At 59.0% G+C, this 22247-nt stretch overlaps 1 protein-coding gene across 4 annotated transcripts; it reads right to left on the bottom strand.

Annotated features, from left to right (window-relative positions):
- Positions 1–644: 644 nt before the first annotated feature.
- STX1A (syntaxin 1A) lies at positions 645–21198 on the bottom strand. Of its 4 annotated transcripts, none has more exon segments than NM_001133472.1 (10): positions 645–1934; positions 2180–2290; positions 4278–4415; positions 5188–5261; positions 5646–5754; positions 5848–5921; positions 6648–6722; positions 10050–10149; positions 10499–10576; positions 21088–21132. In NM_001133472.1, coding segments are annotated over 10 exon segments (867 nt in total). In that variant the 5' UTR covers positions 21118–21132; the 3' UTR covers positions 645–1856.
- Between the last annotated feature and the right edge of the window lie 1049 nt (positions 21199–22247).

The following is a 22247-nucleotide window of genomic DNA, read 5'->3' as shown; positions in this document are numbered from 1 at the left end:
GATCTCTTGTCCCGTCACTAGTGGTTGGAAAGGGAAGGTCTTGCTCTGGGGTGGTGTGGGACTGTCCAGCAGGCTGTGATAGGAGAGGAGGTGTAATGGTTGCTTGAGCCTTTCGGTCCATGTGGGAAGAGGAGCAAGATCCATGGGCATTGCAGTACAGAGCTGGATTAGGTGTTCCGCAGCTTAAGACATTAGGGAAGGGGTGCAGGGGCCTGAGGGGCTGGGTGTCTGGGAGTGGGGTGAGGCTTGGGGCCTGAGGATCTAAGCCCTGCAGTGGGGTCTCCTGCAGGTGTCAGATTCCAGGCCTTGAGCGTGGCCTCTGGGCCTGTTCTCAGGGAATAAGGCCTGGATGTTCTCCACTGCATGGCCGGAGACAGGTCTGAGGAAGTTGAAGGCCCAGGGTGGGGTTGAGGCTGAGTTGGGATCCTCGCCTCTGAGCCCTTCCTCTTAGTGCCAGGTTCATTCATCCTCAGGTTCTAAGACTGCGACACTGCAGATGGCAAGAAGTCTAGAGCAGCCAGGCCAGGCACAACCTGTGGTCCCAGCTCTGTGGGAGGCTGAGGTGGGAGGCCAGCTTGGGCAATAGGGAGAACCCTCCTAAGGTTTTCCCCCAGGAGACCTGGGGAAGAAATCTACAACAGAGGCCTGGTACAGATACAAATGTTTATTCTACATAAAAATTTCACAAAATGGGCAGCTGGTTGTACCAAGACCTTTGGTGAAGGGGTTGGGGGGAGTTGCTGTTGAAGAAGGCAACACGGACGGTGGTCACAGTCACTGGGCAGGAGTAAAGCCGAGGGAGGGTGGGGCACACGGACACGGCCCCATTGCCTGCTGCATGCACTCGCATGCGTCTCCCTGCCTGTCCCCGAGGGAGAGGGTCCTGGGGCGGGGGCACATTGCCCATGAGAAGCCCCAAGGTGGTGAGGAGGAGGAGGAGGTAGCCCTCCCTGGCTGGCTGCCGAATACTGCATCTGGGACACCTGACACCCACGTGGCACATCGATGGGGGGATGGCAAGGGCAGGATGAGACTGCAGGCCTGAAATGACATCTGACTTCCCAGAGCGCAAGACAACAGGAGCCACTATCCCAAACATGCAACGCTGGCTCGAGGGCCTGACTGCAGCCTGCTTTGCCTCCCTAGCTGCTGGGGTGGCTGGAGATGGGGCACCAGCCAGCCCCTTCCAGAGGGACACCTGGGGTCAGACCTAGCCCAAGGGGTTGCTCCTGGGGCTGGAGAAATGTGGGAAGGGAAGCTGAGGCCCAGGACCCGATGGACTTTGCCCCTAGGCAGGGGAGGGAGCCTGGAGCCATGGCAGCCTGAGCCTCCCTGGCAGTGATCAGCGATTGAGACTCAGAGCTGGGCTGTCCCTCAGGGCCACCTCTCCCCTAACCTGAAAAGCAGCACCATGTGGCCAGCTGGTCCCCACCCCTCAGGGCTCTGCTTGTGGGGACAGCTGGAGAGGCCAGAGGACAGGGCAGGTCAGTTGGAGGCGAGGTTAGGGTCCCCAGGGAAGAGCAGAACCCGGGCCCACCGAGTTACTGAAGGCAAGGAAGGGTGGCCTGTGTCACTCTGGCGGCCCTGCCTGGATCTGCCCCTCGCTGTGCATACTGCATCACGCCCCGCTGACTGCCTCCCTCTGCCTCTTCCCGTACAGACGCACACTCACAGAGATCATGCACACGACACGGGGCGGGGACGGAGGGCCCATGGCAGAGAAGGGAGCGTGGGGGCTGGGAGGGAGGGTGCTCTGAGCCAGAGGCGGGGGTTGGGAGGGCAGCCCAGCCAGGTGGCAGCAGCCAGGGCCTCCTTGGAGTGGCCCACCTGGAGTGGAGTGGCAGTTTGGGTGGCTTCTAGGCGAAGATGCCCCCAACAGTGGAGGCGATGACGATGCCCAGGATCACACAGCAGATGATGATCATAATTTTCTTCTGCATGGGAAGCGGGCAGGAGAGGCCTCAGACAGTGGTGGCGGCAGGTGGGGTGGGACTATGGCAAAGGCTGAGGGCTGGACAGTCGGGGGGGATCCAAGCAGGGGAAGGTGATGGCCTGGGAGGGGGCTGTCATGGGGAGCTCCTGAGAGCAGGGAGAGGGGTGGGATGGGGAGGGATGTGGGATGGTTGGGGGTCCCTAATGGGTGCTGGGGCATGGGCTTGGGCAGGGCTGCACTACTGACCCGGCGCGCCTTGCTCTGGTACTTGACGGCCTTCTTGGTGTCAGACACAGCCCTCTCCACATAGTCTACCGCGTGTTCCACATTGTACTCGATCCTGTCAATCATCTCTCCCTGCGGGGCCGGGGGCACCCGAGCTCCAGAGGGCCCCCTCCTCAGGGTTGGGTTGGGGCTCAGGGCAGGACTTCAGGAAAGCACCCTGAGGCTAGAGAGAAAAAGGGGGCATGAGGAGGTTGGGGTACAGCTTCTCACCTGGGCCAGGTACCCTGGGTGGGGTGTAGAGGGCCAGGCTCCCCAAGGCAGCTCCCACGTTTCCCCGCAGAGCAGCAATCCTGGGGGTGGAGCTGGCCATGCAGTCTCAGCTGAGGGTTGGGGACCATGCAGAGAACACTGTCAAAGAGGTGGCAGTGCCAGGCAGAGGAAGGTGGGAGCAGGAGTGGGTATGCTGGAGTCTGGGCCTGCCCTGGCCATAGCTCCTGAGGTGGCCATGGGTGAGCCTTCCCACACCCCCATCCTCAGGCATGACAGCTCCCTCCAGCTCTGTCTGCTGTCTGGGGTCTTCGGTCTTTAAGAACTTGAGGTCAGGAGTTCGAGACCATCCTGGCCAACATGGTGAAACCCCATCTCTACTAAAAATACAAAAATTAGCTGGGCGTTGTGGCGAGCACCTGTACGCTCAGCTACTCAGGAGGCTGAGGCAGAAGAATTGGTTGAACCTGGGAGGCAGAGGTTGCAGTGAGCTGAAATCCTGCCACTGCACTCCAGCCTGGCGACAGAGTGAGACTCCGTCTCAAAAAAAAAAAAAAAATAGAACCCCCTGCCCAGCCCACAGCCCTTTTGAGCCCTGTGATCTGGTCCCATGCTGCCCCCAGAGGCCAGTCTGACCATGACACTGCCCCACAAGACTCCTAGGGCGTGTCTCCCTCTCCAAGTCCATCGGTTGCCTTCACTGGCGTCCACGTCACCATGGTCTGTTTCTCACCAGATGGCGGCAGCAGCAGCCTCCTGACGGCCTCCGTACTTCCTAACCAAGGTCACATCACTCCCATACTTAAAATATTCCAACCTGGCTGGGTGCTGTGGCTCACATCTATGATCCCAGCACTTTGGGAGGCTGAGGTGGGAGGATCATTTGAGCTCAGGAGTTCCGAGACCAGCCTGGGCAACACAGCAAGATCTCATCTTTTGCTAAAACAAAACAAACAACCCAAACCCCCTCCAATCTAGAAGAGACTGCAAATTCCCCAGCACACTGCCTGCCAAGGCCCCATCCACCTCGTCTCCAGCTTCATCTCAGCTCCGACCACTCCTTGTGCCCCAGCAGCAAGGACCTCCTTTTTCTGTTCCTGAAATAAATCTGGGTCTTGCTGGGCTTGGGACCTTAGTGTTGCTGGGGCCAGCTCTTCATCTCCGCTGCGAAGTCTTCACAGCTGGCTCCTTTTCACCCTTTTTTGGCATCAGCTCAAATGCCCCCTCCTGAGAGGCCTCCCTTGACCACTCACTCCAACAAAGGCAGCCGCCCCGTCGTGGTCACGGTGTTACTCTGTGTCACTTTGGAACCACAGTGGTGGTGGCACCACCCTTAAGCTTGTCAGAGAGGCAACTTCCTGGACCTTCACGTCACCTGCCAGTCTCTGGGACGGGGACCTGGAAACTTACAAGTCCTCCAGGTGACTCATTCAAGTTTGAGCCCCACTGGAGAACCTTCCATTTGTTCTTAGGCAACTCTTTTGCCCAACAGCCATTCACTCCAGGAGGCAGGTCCCTGAGCAGTCCTGGTCACTGCTACACTTTCAGTCTCTGGGGAAATGCATGGCCCACAGTGGCCCCATGAAGAAACAGGAGGGGAATGGGAGACGGCGGGGTATAGGGGGTGGGGCCATGCAGGGCCTGGGGTCCTTGAAGCTCAAGCAGAGCCATGCAGAGGACAGGGACCTTCAGGTGGGCAGGGCCCTGGCAGCAGCTTCAACAGTGGGTGATTGGTTACCTGAGAACTTGGTCCCTCCCCGGCAGGGCAGCGTGTCGGGCAGAAAGGGCGAGGTTAGTGCAGCCCTGGGTGCTGGTGTGGGCTGGGGTGGAGGGCAGGGGGCCTGGCGCTCACCTGGCTCTCCACGAGCATGGCCATGTCCATGAACATGTCGTGTAGCTCACGGATGCTGTTCTCCAGCTTGATGATCTCACTGTGTCGCGTCTCAATCTCGCTCAGAGCCTGCTTGGAGATGCTGGAGTCCATGATGATCTGGGGGTGGGAGCAAGGGGCTGGGACCCAGAGGCTTGCTGAGGGGCAGGGCAGAGGGCCGAGGGGGAGGGCGTTTGGGGTGGGCAGAGCTGCTCCGGAAGGGGGCCCGAGGCTTCCTCCCAAGCTGCAGCCTTCCCCGCCTTGCTACCTGGCTCTGCCACATGCTAGCTGTTACCTAATTTCTCTGCAAGCCAATCTCCTACCTGTAACCTGGGGCTAGTGACACTTTCCACCTGTGCTGGCCACAGAGCGAGTGCTCAGTGACAGTCCTTATCACCAGCATTTTGCAGGGCCGAAGTTGACTGCCCCGTGGACCCAAGCCTGGAACTGCCTTTCTCCCGTCCCTTCCCCCACATCGAATGTGACTGCCCCTCCCCTCTCTCCTGGAACTCACAGCCCCAAGCCTGCCTCTAACACCTGTGTGCCACGTCCTTCAGGGAGCACCCCTGCCCGGCTTCACATGAACACAGAGATGGCCAAATGTCCTCCAGGAGAGGAAAAGGGCCCACGGATAAGAGGAGGAGCCGCTGGCCGCCGGCGAAAGTATGTCCAACTGGGAAGCATCAGGAGACAGGGGTCTTGAGTCCACCTTCGCCACCGACATTTATGTGACCTCGGCCTGGTGTTTTCCCCTCTCTGGGACTCTTCCTTCCCTAAAACCTGCCTTACAAGGGGTCTGTGTCCAAATACTGTCCAGACCCAGCACTAGGGGTCATGGACGTGGGGAACATGGTGAGGGGGTCATGGCAGGAGGGATGGGGCCCACACTCACCCCAGAGGCAAAGATGGCGGGGTTCCCACTCTCCAGCATGTCCTCCAGCTCCTCACTGGTCGTGGTCCTGCCGGCTGCAAGCGAGTGGGGTTACACTGGGCCCAGCCCTCTCCGGGGAGTTCAGCAGCGGCACTGGGCCCCGCCCGCTCCAGTCCCAGGCCCGGGCTCCCACCAAGCCCCGAGCTCAGCGGCAGCCTCAGGCCCCGCCCCCCCGGCCCTTAACACAGCAGCAGCCTCAGGCCCCCGCCCATCCAGCCCCTAACTCAGCAGCCGCCTCGGGCTCCGCCCCTCCGGTCCCTAACTCAGCAGCAGCCTCAGGCCCCGCCCCTCCGGCCCCTAACTCAGCAGCTGCCTCGGGCCACGCCCCTCGGGCCCCTAACTAAGCAGCAGCCTCAAGCCACGCACTCAGCAGCAGACTCGGGCCCCGCCCCCCGCCCCAGGCCCCACCCCCAGCTCACTGATCTCCAGTTGCCTTTGGATGCGGCCCTTGCAGCGCTCGCGGTAGTCGGACTGCGTGGCGTTGTACTCCGACATGACCTCCACAAACTTTCTGGACAGCGTGGAGTGCTGGGGGCCCGAGATGGAGGTGCAGGGGTGAGGCCCCGCGGGGACCGACCCAGAGACTCAGGTGCCCGCCCACCCTAGACTCCGTGGCCGCACCTGTGTCTTCCGGATCCTCAGGTCAGCGGAGGAGCGGTTCAGGCCTTCCTCTTGCTCGATGGACTGCTCGATGCCTGGGGGCACAGGTGGTTGCTGAGTCATAACCAGGCCCCTTCAACCCCGTCCCCTACCCGCACACCCGGCATCTATCCACCTCCCCACATCCCCTAGGGTATGTGTGTGGCCTGTGGCTGGTGGGGTCAGTGCCAGGCACCGATGGAGGAGGGGCCTACAGAGGCCCTTCCAGCTGTGACGCTGTGTGGTGTGTGCACGTGTGTAAATGCACACCCACTCCAAGCTCTGCGTGTGTGTGAGGTCTGGTAGCTCTGGCCACCCTATGCCTGGGTACCGCTCCTTTTCTGCTCAGAGAGGCTGTGTACGAGGGACCATGCCCACAGCGGGGAGAGCCAGGCGGCCCCTCCTGCAGGGCATGTGGCCCCGAGGCCTTGACACTCATGGGGTGTACGTGTCTGTTCACCCAGCGTACAGGGCTTCTGCACGAGACCAGGAAGTACTGGCCACTTCTTCAACCCTCTTTAGCAGAGGTGAGGGGCAGTGCCCATCCAGAGTGGAGCCCTCCGTCGACAAAGCCTCGGGCGGGTGTGTCCCTGGGCCCAGCCCAGAGACTGGCACCAACGGGCCTTGCCAAGTAGCTGTTGAGTGAATGGGCACATGATGCCACCCTCAGAAAGGAAAGCAAGATCCGGCGCACCCCCTCAGGGCGAGCAAAACCCCATGGGCTCCACAGAGGAAGCAGGCCTAGAATGCCCCCCACCCACCCCCAGACAAGCCTGACTCACTCTTTAACTTGGAACGAACTTTGTTTGCTGTCTTCTTTATGTCGGACATGAGTTCTTCCAGCTCCTCCTTCGTCTCTGGGGAGGTAGAAAGGGTGGGGGTAGGCCTCCTAGGCTCCGCCGGGACTGACGTGCAGGCTCAGCCTCCAGCACAGGGGCCCAGTGGTAGGCTCTGGGAAGATCCCGGTTCTCCCGTTCCCCTAGCTAAGGCTCTGCCTGCCTGCCCCCCTCCCCCAATTCTGGGCCAGGGCTGCACCAGCTGCAGCTTCACCCCCTCTTGTGCTGTCTTCGGAGGAGCCTCCCTTCCTCCTTTGCCGGCGCCCCCACCCCCTGGAGATAACAGATGGGTCTAAATTTAAGGCAGAAGTAATTGTGGAGCAGCTGGCGATGCTGGAGTTGGCGCCGGGAACAGTGACTTGATGCTTGCTGGAGTTGAAGGTGTGGGGGGGGTGGTGTGGGCTCACCTGGTGTTACCTGGTGGCTCAGGAGGGTACACAGCCAGCCGGGGGGCTGACAGGGGACCACCCCGCACTCCCTGAGTCATACGTGCAAACACTCTGGGTGGGGCAGACCTTGCTGTTCCCACAAAGCTGCGCCTCCCTGGGTGCTAAGTACCTGGCGGGTGGAAGGGGGCAAGGGGTGGATGGCCTGGGTGGGCGCTGATGTGGGCCCTCAGGTCCAAAGAGGTGGGCACAGTTGGCCCCAGCCGTGGCAGGTAGCTGGGGCCCTGGTGAAATTGGACTAGGGTGGTGGCATAGTGTTTTGTGGCCCTTGTTCCAACTAGAACCATCTCCCTAAAGCTGGCAGAGGCCACGGGGGTGCCCAGCTTGCCCCCCTGCCTGAGAGGAGCTGGATGAAAAAGTGGGACAAGACAGCTGCCTCCCCTGGGGGTGCTCCTGGCAACACCCCAGTCTCAGGACACCCCCAGGACTCTGCCCCGGGAGAAGCCAGGACTGAGCTCTGGCTATCACCTTCCCACCCGTCCCTCTGCTTGCCCCTGGGGCTGGGGTTTGTCCTAGAGGGGACAGGGAGGGGTGTTGAGAGTGGTCTATCAGGAAGGCCCCGGATGGGGTCACCTCCCAAGTGGAATGCAGTGAGGTGGAGCGGGGAAGGGGGGGTTCCGAGGCGCGGAGGAGGGCGCCTCATCCGTAGGAACAAAGGAAAAGTCGGTTACCAGCTGCTCTGACGTCTCAGCCTCTTTTGCTCAGACCCAAAATAGCCCAGGCCGGATGGCAGCCCCCAGAGGAGGCAGAGCCTGCCTTGCCCGGGAGAGCCCCTCACTCATTGCCATCTTTCCTTGAGACTTCTCCTTAACTCTGTGCCGCCTGTGCCCTAGAACCCCCAACATGAGCCCCCTCCTCTTAGCGAGAGCCTGGGACTCCACCAGGTCTTGACTGTTCAGCTCACGGGTGGTGACTCAGAACCGGTCCCTATGACTGTGCATGACAACTGCAGCAGGAGATGGTGCAGGAGGTGGCCTGCAGGAGCCCAAGGTGTGGAGCAGACAGCTCTGCTGCCCCATGCCTGCCCCACCTGCCAGCAGTGAGAGACCCACTCCCCTGCTCTTTAGAGCCCTCCGTCCCCACCCCACAATCAGCCACCTCCTGACCCTGAGCAGGAACAGCCCACAGAGGGACACACAGTGACCCAGATACCTCTGGGCGCACAGACATCCGTCTCATGCTGCCATCCAACAAATCTCTCAGGCGAGGAGCGCAGCGTGGTGAGCCCTGGGCGTCCCTCTCTCCCTCCTGCCCTTCCTGAGGCAGTCCACCCTGCTCCCTCCCGACCCATTTTGCCTTCTGAGGGCGGGGCACTGGCTTAGTTGGTGTGGCACTGACCTGGGTTCATGCACACTTTGGGGCTGTGGAAAGATTTACTCTGGGTTCTTGAAGATGCCGGTGGGCTTGGGGGTGAGGGGTCATAGACCGGGAGGCTGTGCTGGAGGTGAGAAGAAAATATGACCCCGGGCACCTGGGTGGCCAGGGCTTGCCTCCCTCAAACACCTGATGGCTGCATCCCTGGGGCTCACGGTGAGCCCCCCTCCAGGGGAGGGCACCTATGCCATCAGCCTGGCATCTCTCAGTGTAGTAACCAACATCTCAACAGGAACGTGAGGACTGGGTCAGGGGGACCTGTCTGGGGACGGAGTGCGAGCCTGACACACAGGCTCCCAGTGTGGAGGGAGAGGGGTGACTTCCTGGAGCCCTGAGAATGCCTGCCCCGGGGTGCCACGTGGCCAGGTGCCAGGGCTGCCAGCTCCTTCCGGAAGCTCTGCCTGCTTGGCCAGCTTGCCCTCCCACAGCGCTGACGCCTTAGAGCTGCCATCTGCTCCCCTGAGAGGCGAGGGGAGGGGCGGGGCTGGACTGAGAGGCCTTCCTATTGATCACAGACAGCTTCCTCCTTCCTTCCTTCCCTCGCTCCCAGAAGCCCAGGGCTGCAGCCAGCCCAGTTGCCTTAGAAAAAAGCCAGTTCGAAATGAAAAAAAAAATACCTTCTTGGGGCTGGGCGTGGGGGCTCATGCCTGTAATCCCAGCACTTTGGGAGGCCGAGGCGGGCGGATCACCTGAGGTCGGGAGTTCAAGACCAGCCTGACCAATATGGAGAAACCCCGTCTCTACTAAAAATACCAAAAATTAGTCGGGCGTGGTAGCGCATGCCTGTAATCCCAGCTACTCGGGAGGCTGAGGTAGGAGAATTGCTTGAACCTGGGAGGCGGAGGTTGCAGTGAGCCGAGATGGCGCCACTGCACTCCAGCCTGGGTGACAGAGCAAGACTTCGTCTCGAAAAAAAGAAAAAAGAAAAAAAAAAAAGAAAAAAGCCAGTTCGGCCGGGCGCAGTGGCTCATGCCTGCAATCCCAGCACTTTGGCAGGTCGAAGCAGGTGGATCACGAGGTCAGGAGATCAAGACCGTCTTGACCAACATGGTGAAACCCCGTCTCTACTAAAATACAAAAAATTAGCCAGGCATGGTGGCGCGTGCCTGTAGTCCCAGCTACTTGGGAGGCTGAGGCAGGGGAATCGCTTGAACCTGGAAGGCAGAGGTGGCAGTGAGCTGAGATTGTGCCACTGCACTCCAGCCTGGCGACAGAGCAAGACTTCATCTCAAAAAAAAACCCAGTTCACCTGGGAAGGGCAGGGCTGATCGCCTCTCCCATCACCCAAGTCTTTCATGGAGACCTGGTCTGGCCAGCCTGGGATGCTGGGTACTGACCCCCCAGTTCCAAGCCGGGGACAGCTGCGTTTCCCAAGGCTTCTCATGACACCCTCCTGACCCTGGCCCGCCCAGGCACTCCTAAGCCCACCAGCCATGAAGGCTGCTGAGGTCCCGTGAGGCCTCCCTGGCAGCAGCCCCTTCCCGAGGCTTGTGGGGCCTCAAACCTGTCCCCTACCCCACACACTCACTCTCATCGGGGTTGGGGGACGCCAGGATGGCACTGTGCTTCCGCTTCACCTCCTCCACGTTCTCTGCGATCTTGTCAATGAAGCCTCGAATCTCCTCCACCTGCGGACCAAGGCCGGTTGGTCAGGAGGAGGAAATCGGGGGAGGAGGCTTCTGGGGCCCAGGGATGGCCCAGAGTAGGGCTGCGGTCAGGGCTCACGGGGAGGACGGGCCAGGCTCCGGGTGCTGGGGTGCAGTGGGGGTGCGTCCTTCCAGACCCAGATGGGGAGGAGTGCGATCCCAGATTTAGCTCCGCTCTGAGCTTCCATCTATTCACCCTCAAAACGGTTCATTCGTTGGCGCCCCGGAGCTGCTGAGCCAGGTGCAGGTGCGAAAGAACCTGGCTCAGAGGCGAGAGTGGCCCCCCAAGGTCTGCCAGTGTGTGGGAAGGGTGGGGTGTGCTGGCTCCCACCTGCTCAAAGAACTCATCCATGAAGCGGTCTCGGTCCACGGTGACAGCGACATCGTCATCATCATCGCTGTCCTTGGCCTGTGCGGGGTTGTGCACACATGAGCAGACGTATGTACAGGACCCACCTGTACACACGCAGGTGCCCAGGGTACAGCACCAGGGCCCCTCCCCTCCCCCTCTCCCTGGGGGCCTCTGAGCAGGGGACAAGAACAGGCCTGGCTGTGCCCTCTGCTCCCAGCCACAGTAAGATCTGGAGGACCACTGGGGGCCCGGCACAGAGAGAGGAACCTTGCCTGGTACACTGGTGTCAAAGCCAAGTCTCAGCCTCTGGGCCAGGGACTTCCTCCCTCGCCTATCTGCCTGCCCCCTCCCTGCAGCTGGGGAGGCAAGCAAGCCTGGGGCCAGCCGCTCTGTCTGGGCCCTCTGGGTCCCCTAGGCCCCTAGGACAGCTGCCTGGAAAGTGCATTCTCTACTCTCCTGGCCCTGTGGTTTACACACATACACACACAAACACATACACACATTCCTAGAGTTGAGGTCTTGCTGTGTCACCCAGGCTGGAGTGCAGGGGTGCAATCGCAGCTCACTGCAGCCTTGAACACCTGGGCTCAAGCGATCCTCCCAACTCAGCCTCCCGAGTAGCTGGAATTATAGGTTTCCACCACCATGCCTGGCTCCAGTGGTTTTAATTCAGGTGGAGCCCAGAGGTCCCAAGCTCCCTTTCCAGAGTGGGCCCTGTAAGGGGAGACCTGCCCGCTGTGTCCCAGGCCTGGGCACCACTAAACCCCAGCCCCGAGGTGGCACGGATCAGATCTCTTAGGAATCTCCTGTCAGTCTTTTTTAAAAACAGTTTTTAAATTTAATTTTTATTTTTGTAGAGACGGGGGTCTCACTGTGTTGCCCAGGCTGGTCTTGAACTCCTGGCCTCAAGCGATCCTCCTGCCTCAGCCTTCCAAAGTGCTGGGATTGTAGGTGTGAGCCACTGCACTTGGCCTCCCTGTCGGTCTTGCCATCGGACCTCGGTCTGCCTCCTTCCAGTCCCCAGACCTGGGCCCAGCAGGCACGAGGGGGCAGTCATGCTGCCACTTGGCTCGGGTCCTGCCTTAGGCCTCAGCCACAGGTGCAGGCCCCACTCCACTGTCCCAGAAGCAGCTGTACAAAAGCCACCCCCATCATGGGGCAGGGGTAATTATACTTCTGACTTCCCGGCATGCTGCACAATCATTACTGTCTGCCTCATACTGCGAGTTGGCCAGGGTCAGCCCACACTGCTGGCAAGGCCAGGTCTCTCTCTGCAGCCAAGGCAAGGATATCCGGGGTGGCCACCCTGGGGCACGGACTGACGTCTCTCAGCCTGGGGCTCAGGGCTTGTTCCCACTTCTTTTATTTATTGTTTTTATTTTTATTTTTTTGAGAGAGTCTCGCACTGTCACCTAGGCTGGAGTGCAGTGGTGTGATCTTGGCTCACTGCAACCTCCACTTCCTAGCTTCAAGCAATTCTCCTGCCTCAGCCTCCAGAGTAGGTGGGATTACAGGTGCCTGCCACCATGCCCAGCTAATTTTTGTATTTTTAGTAGAGACGGGTTTCACTATGTTGGCCAGGCTGGTCTCGAACTCCTGACCTCAGGTGATCCGCCCGCCTCAGCCTCCCAAAGTGCTGGGATTACAGGCATGAACCACCTCATCTGGTCTTGTTCCCACCTCATTTCTGAGTGCCTCACGGGAGCGGCCACTGCCTGGCTCAGCACTGACCTCACCTCGGTGCTCTCTCGTCAGGACAGAGGCAGGTAGAGGTTGAGGGGCTGAGAGAACTGATGGGACTCATCAGGCTGGGCCTTGACCCCTCTGGCTCTGTTTACTCTTCTGTGAAATGGGGACAGTGACACCTGGCTGCATGGAGGGAGGGCTGAGAAAAAGTGGGGAAGCAGGGCATATATGTTTGTTTGATTGATGGATGGACTGACTGATTGATTGAGACAGGGTCTCGCTCTGTCACCCAGGCTGGAGTGCAGTGGCACAATCATAACTCACTGTAGCCTCGACCTCCCGGGCTCAAGTCATCCTTTCACCTCAGCCTCCCAAGCAGCTGGGACTACAGATGCACCAGATGCATGCCACCACACCCAGCTACTTTTTGATTTTTTTTTTTTTTTTTTTGTAGAGACAGGGTCAAACTATGTTGCCCAGTCTGGTCTCAAACTCTTGGGCTCAAGTGATCTTCCCCCCTTGGCTTCCCAAAGTGCTGGGAGTACAGGTGTGAGCCACCACGCCCGGCCTGAGCATGTTCTGTGAGGGGCTCACATTACCCCATCAAAGTGGGGACTCATCGGGAGAGGGGGTAGTTAGGAGCTTTGATAGAGGCGGCTCAGAGGGGCCTCCTCTCTTTAAGATATCATACCACCTCCCCAGCAGCTAAAATAAATCCTCGTTCCCACTCCCCACTGAGTGCCGGTGGCTGTCACCAGGTGGTACCCCCTCCCCTACCAAGCTCCCCACAGACACAGAAAATCCAGGAGCCGTTTTCATGCTTTTAGACCGTGACAGGCCTAGGAGTTGAGTCAGAGGAGCCCTCCCTAGGGAAACAGGCAGAGCACTGCCAGGAGGAGCCCAGTTCCTCCTCCTGGGCAGGCTGCCAGGTTGGGAAGTGGCCCCAGGAGCTCCTGCCATTCAGTGTCCTGCCCTCTCTACCCTGGTGCTCAGAGGATCAGGGTAGATGACAAAGGGTGGATGGAGAATTCTCCAGCTCCTTTCCCGCCGCCAGAGACGAGCGTCACTGCCAGCCCCACCGAACCCCTGTCCTGCCCTCAGAGACCACTGGCACCTGTCTGGTGACTCTCTTGACCTCAGCTTGCCCATCTGTGTAATGGGGGCAGGTCTTCTCCCGGCATCCGGCTAGCTCTGACCTGCTACCTTCCCAAAAGGCTGAAGGCTGGACCAGGAAGCTTCTCTAACAGAAGGGCTGGGAGGAGAGATGCCCACATCCTCCTCCGGACCCTGCGTCTATAAGGGTAGGGCTGGGGAAAGGGAGATCAGGGCCAGGGTCTGATGGGGGCACCCAGGTCAAGTCTACCCTGGAGGTGGCATTGAGATTGGCCCCAAAGCCAGTCGGGAGGCTGAGGGCCTGACCTCTGAGGCATGGTCAAACCAGCCACGGCTCCAAGCAAAACCTAGAGGGGATGGGCCAAGGGGGCCTTTCCTCCCCACATCCTCCTACTTCTTCGTTCTTGGGAATTTTCACCCCCAGCTCTGCTCTTTATCCCGCTGCCCTCCCCTGGGATCAGACCCCACTCCACCACACCTACAACCGGTTCCTGGCCCTACAATCCACCCTCTGCCCCCAAGCTTCCCCCAGGCACATCCCTCTGCCCGGGATGCTGATTCCATGAAGGTGACATTCCCTTCTTCCTCAATGCCACCTCCTTCCAGAAGCCTCCCTGCCTCCCCAAATCAGTATCTCGCACCTCATTCTTCCACACACCATTCACATTCCTATTGGAGCCATGGCTGAAAACTCTCAGGCCCTAAGGGACCTGAGAAGTCCCCCTGGCTTCAGCTTCCAGCCTCAGCTTGCATACCTCCTGTGACGGTGAGCTCACTAGCTTCCCCAAACAGCTCTGCCCATCTTGGGCAGCCCCAACTGTTAGAGTCCTTCTCTTCCCTGTGGTTTGGTTCCAGGCCATAAAGAACCTGTAGGTGCCCTCTCCCTGGGATACCCCTGCTATAGATCTGAAGGCGGCATCCACATCCTCCCTAGATTTTTCTTCTCAAGTATTCCTTCCCTTTCAGATCCTTCCCAGGGACCCCAAATTACAGCCCCTGCCCAAGAGTTGTTCCACTGTGCCTGTCTCCTGTCATACAGCACACAAACTGAATCTGCTGCTGACTGTGGTCTCAGCAATGCCAAAGATCTGGCCCATCCCCTCCCTCTTTCTATATGATCTACCTCTATTAATACAGCCAGGAATCAGATAAGTGATCATGTAGCATTTCCTGTCAAGAAAAGCCTCAAGCCCTTCCCAACCACTGTCTGTGGAGTGGATTTGGGGTTCAAGCGAAGGACCTTTTTCCTGTTTCATTTCTTCATTTGTTCCGATGCTTATTTCAGTTTGTGGGATTCTGATGGCTCCTGACTCTGTTGCCCCCTGCACCCTCATCCACATCCAAGCCAGAGCCTGGTGGCAACATTCTAGAGATGTCCTCCAGATTAACTCAGACACGTAATCAGTTCTCACTGGACACGGAATAAACTGATAAGGACGCGGGATGGCAGAGCCCCAATGCCACCCTCACCTCCTCTGTTTCCCAGCCCAGACACCCTCTTGACCAAAATGTAACTAGGTGATGTGGCTGCCCTGGCATGCTGTCTTTCTGGTGTCTCGGGCTGGCCAGGGTGGGCACTGTATACATAAAGTGGCCAGGCATGATGGCTCACGCCGGTAATCTCAGCACTTTGGGAGGCTGAGGTGGGAGGATTACTTGAGTCCAGGAGTTTGAGACCAGCCAGGGCAACATAGCAAGACCCCATCTCTACCAAAAACTACAAAAGTTGGCTGGGCGTGGTGCCATGCATCTGAAATCACAGCTACTCAGGAGGCTGAGGTGGGAGGATTGCTTGAGCCCTGAAGGTCGAGGCTGCAGTGAGCTATGATCATGCCATTGCACTCCAGCTTAGGTGACAGAGTAAGATCCTATCTCAAAAAAACAAAAGTGGACACACAGATTTCTGTGGAATAATTAGGGCCCAGCTCCCTTGGGGATCTACCAGTGCTTTCTGAGTGGCAGTCACAGCTCTGGAGAGGGGGCTGGGTTGGAGTTGGGGACTTGGAACCCTTCGCTGTGCAGGTGGCAGCTGGAACTGTGGGGCACAAACTCAAAGACCCAAGTGTCTTACGGACGGATGTGCCCAGATATCATACGGGCACCTTGCCTGCCTCCTGGCCAAAACCAGGCTCCACCTGTTTTGCCAGAGCCCCCTCCTCTGAACTGCCTAGCGCAGAACCCCAAGCCGGAAACCTAGGACATCTGCCATCTTCCTCCTCTTCTCCCATCCAACCAACATCCAATTTGTCCTGGCACTTTTTTTTTTTTTGAGGCAGAGTCTCGCTCTGTTGCCCAGGCTGGAGCACAGTGGCGCAATCTCGACTCACGACAACCTCCCCCTCCCAGGTTCAAGCGATTCTCCTGCCTCAGCCTCCCGAGTAGCTGGGATTACAGGCACCCGCACCACACCCAGCTAGTTTTTATATTTTTTGTAGAGATGGGGTTTCACCATGTTGGCCAGGCTGGTCTTGAATTCCTGACCTCAGGTGATCTGCCTGCCTCGGCCTCCCAAAGTGCTAGGATTACAGGCGTGAGCCAGCGCGCCCAGCTCTTATTTTTTTTTTTTGAAACAGAATCTCGCTTTGTTGTCCAGACTGGAGTGTAGTGGCTAGATCATAGCTCACTGCGGCCTTGATCTCCCAAGCTCAAGCAGTCCTCCAGCCTCAGCCTCCAGAGTAGCTGGGACTACAGGCGCCTGCTACCACACCTGGCTAATTTTAAATTTTTGTAGAGATGGTGGTCTCACTATGTTGCTCAGGCTGGTCTCAAACTCCTGAGCTCAAGCAGTCTTCCTGCCTCAGCCTCCCAAGTAGTTGGTACTGCAGGTGTGAGCCCCCAAGCCCAGCTAACATCCTCGTGTTTTTTTGTTCTGCATTCAGCGGTTCTCAAAGCTGGGCGAGCACCAGAATCCTTTGGGGGGATTAAAAAAAAAAAAAAAAAACGGCTTCCAGGGATCCATCCCAAAGAGGCTGAATCAGAATTTATAGGGGTAGCCGGGCGCAGTGGCTAATGCTTTAATCCCAGCACTTTGGGAGGCCAAGGTGGGTGGATCACCTGAGGTTAGCAGTTCAAGAGCAGCCTGGTCAACATGGCAAAACCCCATCTCTACTAAAAATACAAAAATTAGCCGGGTGTGGTGGTGCATGCCTATAATCCCAGCTACTCGGGAGGGTGAGGCAGGAGAATCACTTGAACCTGGGAGGTGGAGGTTGCAGTGAGCCGAGATTGTGCCACTGCACTCCAGCCTGGATGACAGAACGAGACTCCGTCTGAAAAAAAAAAAAAAAAACAATTGGCTGGGTGTGGTGGCTTACGCTTGTAATCCCAGCACTTTGGGAGGCCGAGGCGGGCAGATCAGGAGGTCAAGAGATCGAGGCCATCCTGGCCAACATGGTGAAACCCCGTCGCTACTAAAAATACAAAAATTAGCCGGGTGTGGTGATGAACACCTGTAGTCTCAGCTACTCAGGAGGCTGAGGAAGGAGAATCACTTGAACCCAGGAGGTGGAGGCTGCAGTGAGCCGAGATGGCACAGTGCGAGACTCCGTCTTAAAAAAACAAAAACAAAAACAACACACACACACACACACACACACACACACACAAACCAACAAAAAACACCACCTCCAACCAGGAAGGCTGGGAGGGAGTGCTTCCTTACCTCCCTAGCATGGAGACTGCTAGGAAGGCCAGACACTGCTGGAACCACGGGGGGCTGGATGCCCTGAGCTTCCCCTGGCAGAGGTGGGGCAGCCCTGGTGGTCTCTCCTAGCAGAGACTCCAGGATTCCAGGACCCCTTCCTGGATGTAATAGTCTGACTCCTCCAAGAGGTGCAGAGGCCAGGCAGCCTCCAGGCCTGTCCCAGGGGAAGCCTTCAGGCCAGCAAGGTTGATTCATCACTGCTGAGCACAATGGCTGTTGTCTGCCTCGAGGGCTATTTTTTTCCCTTCTTCTTTTAAATGACTAATCAAAGTCAATATCACTAGTGCAGAGAGGCCTGGAGCTGAGTCAGGGGTGTGTGAGAGGCCAAGCTGGGTCTCCAGGAAAGACGGCTGTGCAATCTGAGCCTCCTCACCCTGTCCCCAGCCTCCAGCTCTGTGTACACCAGGTCCCCGCCCTGCAGAGCCTGCCCCTTCACAGGGCCCCAGAGCCGCTCAGGGAGGCAGCTTCAAGCCATGGAAGGGGCCAGGCTCTGCCCCCACAGGCTGCGTGACCTCAGATAAACACCTGGCCCTTTCTGGACCTGTTTTCTGATCTGTAAGATAGGAGGTTGAACTAGATGGTCCCGGGAGGCCGTTCCACCTGCACCCCAGATGAAAATGTACCCAAATGCATCGTTCATGCTGGGAAACCTCCGGGAGGTAATGGGAGGAAGGATCGGGCGAGCCCTGTCCGGCTCCTGTTCTTACACCCTCGTGCCTGCCACCCTGCAAGGCAGGTAACACTGGCTCCATTCTGCAGATGAGGAAGTGAGCAGAGGGAGATTAAGGATGAACCCGCCCGGTGTTGCCACCCAACTGCCAGACTCTTCCCAGCAATGAAAGAGAGAAGGGGAAACTGGTGGGCAAAGCAGGGCCCTGGGCCTTCCCATCCAGTCCTGCCTGGGCTGTTCCAGTGAGTTGGGCCCTAGTCTAGACCTCAAGGCACTTCAGGGGGCCCCAGACACCAGCTGTCAGAGCCACCTGCTATTCTCTCCTGGTTGAGCATTCCAATCTCTCTGCCTTCACTAAGCTGTCCCCTCCTTTAGATCACCTCTCCTCCTATTCAAATCCAGCTCCTGCTCCTGGGCTATCCCAGGGTCTCTTCTTCCAGGAAGCCTTCCAGGATTGTGCTGCTCCAACTCTCCCTCCTTGCTACATCTTCAGCCTCCTGCAACAGGTCCCATGTGTCTGTCCCACATGACCTGGCACACAGACAAACACACGTTCTGGGCCCAGGGAGAAAGGTCAGCTCTGCAAAGTCCCCAGGAAGAAAATTAGGGAGTCTCTGAGTTGAGGGGAGGAGGCAGCTACAGCCTGAGTGGGGCTCCCTGGGGATGCTCTAACCCAAAAGTCTTTCCCTGGCTGTGTGACCCTGGCCCTGTTTTCGGTCTCTCTTTGTTACCTGTAACCTGCAAGTGGTCTTTCTGATCTCTGAGGGCCTGCGACAGCACTGAGGCCCCCTGCTAGTCCCCAGTGACCCCCTTCACTCCCCATCTGCAGAGGGAGAGTTGGGAGCTGGAGAAGGCTAGAGAAGGCTGGAGAAGGCTGGAGGGCTGGGCCGGGCCTGCAGAGTGAGGAAACGCGCCAGCTCCTTCCCCAAGTGTGACTTTTATAAATAAGCTCCCTTCGCCTCCTTCCAAATGTGGTGGCGTTGGGTGGGGAAGAAGGAGAAAGAAGAGGGAGGAGGAGGAGGAGGAGGAAGAGGGAGGGAGGGAGGGCTGGGAGCAGTGCATAGCCGCTGTCCCCAACACCATCTCTGTTCAGCCCAGCCCAGCCCAGCCCGTCCCAGTCCAGTCCAGTCTAGCCCAGTCCAGCCCAGTCCAGCTCAGCCAGTGCTGGCCTCTTCCTTCCTGGGGATTCTGGGCTGAAAATTCTGACTCTTGGGGCTTCAGGCCTCCTACAAATGTGGAGCTGGAGTCAGGAGACCTGTGGCCCTGCTTCTGCTCCCAAGAAACTGAATTCTTGGCTTTCCCATCCCCACTTCACAGATGGGAACCCCAGGTCCAGAGGGAAAGCAGCCTGTGGGAATGGTGGCCCCACCAAGACTGACTGTCTTACCCCACCCCGTGTGGGCTCTTGCCTGCCAGCCGTCCTCCTGTCTGCTAGAAAGCCCTCCCTGGGCAGGGCCACCCAGCAATGGGTACAGCCTCCCTGGGCTCTGAATGCCTTGTGTGGGGAGGGTGGGGGCGTCTGGAGTGGAAGCCTCAGACCATTCAAAGCAAAGCCTGGCTTCACCATCTAATCAGGGGGTGAGGAGGTAGTAACAGAGACAGACATCAGAGCAAAAAGATCTGGGTTCAAACGCTTCACAACCCCAGCTCCACTGGCTGTCCCCCAGTGTCAGCCAGGCCTGAGTCTATCTTCAGGGATGAGGCAAAGCCCTTTTCTACCATCCCTCTAGCAGGCAAGCTGTGTTTCTTTTGTGCCTCAGTTTCCCCTTCAGCTAGGGGGATGCAGGCTGACATGCCAGAGGCTATTATCCTATGTAAGGGCCCATGGTTCCCACACACACCCTCAGGTAACCTACCAGGCGCCTAAACATCAGCAAATTACACCACACAGCCATCCATCACCAGGAAAACACTCATTCTGACTCAACGGAGCTCAGGAAACTTGAGGGCAACCACAGGGGCCGCGGGGGAAGTGTTTAGAGCCCATATGCGACTTGAGGGACCATCTTCTTCCTTTGAAACCTCATGGGGTTTACACCAGGGGCCGGGCGCTCAGCCAGGAATAACAGGTCTGGAGGCAAAGTGGAGGCCGTGGTGCCAGAGCAAGTGGGGGAGATGAAGGCAGGGGAGCCCAGGTCCCGGCTCCAGGATGCCCAGGAGGCAACCATGACATAATGGGGCAGACAGGCTCCAACTCAGGGAGCCTCTGGGTGGAGAAGACAAGCCGTGGGGTCAAACGCCCAAAGGACACTTGACATTTTCCATAGGAGGGGACCTTAGGGTTCTAGTTCCTAGCCGAGGGCGCGGGGTGGGGGGTGCTCCCAGGGATCAGCAGGCAGGGCTGCCAGCCAGGGGCCAGCCAGGGGACCAGATGACCAGATGAGACTCAATCTAGTCTTGAGCCTTGATCCCCACCCCCCCCGACACACCCAGGGAGGCTTCATTTCCGTCGCTGTCCTCCACTCCCGGTCACCATCCTCCTGGGCTCCTCATCCCTAAGGGCAGAGGCCAGGGGAAGGGGACCCATGCAGGCTGCAGGGGTCTCTGGGCTGGGAGAGGGTGGGCTCTGACTCAGAACGTTTGTGCGTCCTCCTACTGCCCCCAAACCCCGCCCCAGGAGCCACACCCCAGGGGTTTCCCAGATACAGGTGGAAAAATAGATCCAAGTCGCAAGGAACCCTGAAGGGTCTGGAAACGCCAGCCAGGGCTGCCCGGAAGCCCGAAGGTGGACAGGTGAACCCGGGGCGGGTGTGACGCCCCCCGCCCCAGACCTGGGGCGGGCAGTGGATCCCTACTGCGACCGAGCAGAGGGGGAGCCACAGGTGATGGAGCCACAGGTGACCACGGTGGCCCGAGGAGGCCGCCCCCACCCGACGACCAGGTTTCCGCAGCGCGCCCCGCAGCGGGGCCCCGCGCAGGAGACCGGCACCGGCCCACCGCGGTCCCCTCGTCTGTCTACACCAAGGAGGTTCCCACCGCGGTCCCCTCGTCTGTCTACACCGAGGGGGGACGGGAGGTCAGAGATGAGGGGCAGTGAGGGGGCCAGAGACAGGGCCTGCTCTGCGGGAGGGGGAAGAGGTCCCGCCACCCAAACCCCATCATACCCTCCGAACCCCCCAAATCAAGGGGGCCCCGAAAAGTTTATCCAGGACCCCGGACTCCAGCCGACCGTCCACGTGTCAGCGCGGCCGAGCTCACGCGAGCCCGTGACCCCGAGTGGGTCCGAGGGGCGGAACCCGGAGGGGGGTCGAGGTCCCTGGCTCGCCCCGCTCCCTTCAGCCCCGGCTGGGGGCGCAGGAGCGGCCGCCCTCCTGGCCGCGGGAGCCGGGCGGGAAGTGTCCGGCGCGTTGGCGCGGGCGGCGGAGGCGGGCGGCCGCGCGCTGGGGCCGGACTCACCGTGCGGAGCTCCTGGGTTCGGTCCTTCATGCTCCCGGGAGTGGCAGCGGCACCGGCTGCAGCCGTGTGAGCCCCGCATGCGCGACGGCCGCCCCGCGGCTGCGCAGCGCCAGCCCGGCCCCGCCCCGGCCCCCGGGACCCCGGCCCCGCCCCACCCCGCCCGGGCCCCGCCCAGACCCCGCCCCACCCCGCACGAGCCGCCCCGTGGGGGTCGAAGCCCTGGGGTCTCGTCCTGGACGTTCAGCACGCGTGATCGCTCCCGGGGATGGGTCCCCAGAGACCCTGCTGCCTCCTCTGCCCCAGCCCTGTCTCGTTTTTTATTTATTATTTTTGGAGACAGGGTCTCGCTCTGTCGCCCAGGCTGGAGTGCAGTGGTGCAATCATAGCTCACTGCAGCCTTGAGCTTCTGGGCTCAGGCAATCCTCCTGCCTCAGTCTCCTTGGTGGCTGGGACTACAGTTGCTCGCCACTACTCCTGAATAATTTTCAAATATTTTGTAGAGACAGGGTCTTGCTATGTTACTCAGGCTGGTCTCGAACTCCTGGCCTCAAGCAATCCTCCCTCCTCCCAAAGCTCTGCGATTACAGGCGTGAGCCACCGTGCCCGGCTTCCAGCCTCTTCCCGACTTAGCCGCTCAGCATCGCTGTCCCAGAATCCGGTCCTCATCCTCAGATCCCTTCACTTCCCCAGAATTTGCTGGAGGTTGTAACTCCCTCCTTCATTTCATTACCCTGGGACCTCCTGCTCTCCCTTCTGTTCCCCAGCCAAAAACCTCCCGGAGAGTTCCAGCCTGGGAGCCTCCACCCTTCCCCCTTGCTCCCATCATCCAGTAGGGACTCAGGCACTGGCCCCTTCTTTCCCTAGGATTTCTCAGTTCACAGCTCTGATGCTGTGTGACCCACCCCTTTTTCCTGCAGGATGAAGGAACTCCTCTATCTTTTTATGTTTGTTTGTTTGTTTATTTATTTATTTATGAGATGGAGTTTCACTCTTGTCTGAGTGCAGTGGTGCTATCTCAGCTCACTGGCTGGAGTGCAGTGGCGCTATCTCAGCTCACTGCAACCTCCGCCTCCTGGGTTCAAGCGATTCTCCTGCCTCATCCTCCCAAGTAGCTGGGATTACAGGTGCCTGCCACCACGCCTGGCTAATTTTTTGTATTT

The sequence above is a fragment of the Pongo abelii genome, chromosome 6, assembly GCF_028885655.2.
Source record: "Pongo abelii isolate AG06213 chromosome 6, NHGRI_mPonAbe1-v2.0_pri, whole genome shotgun sequence".
NCBI classification, from domain to species: Eukaryota; Metazoa; Chordata; class Mammalia; order Primates; family Hominidae; genus Pongo; species Pongo abelii.
This window is presented reverse-complemented; position numbering and strand designations above follow the sequence as displayed.

What these genes read in the sequence shown, in the direction of transcription:
- STX1A (XM_054559044.2), bottom strand. Translation starts at nt 21,117, where the DNA reads ATGAAGGACCGAACCCAGGAGCTCCGCACG. An exon ending in GTCCCCCAACCCCGATGAGA is followed by an intron (nt 6,723 to 10,049) that starts GTGAGTGTGTGG and finishes CTACCTCCCCAG; the next exon opens with AGACGAAGGAGGAGCTGGAA. An exon ending in TGAGGATCCGGAAGACACAG is followed by an intron (nt 5,755 to 5,847) that starts GTGCGGCCACGG and finishes TCGGGCCCCCAG; the next exon opens with CACTCCACGCTGTCCAGAAA.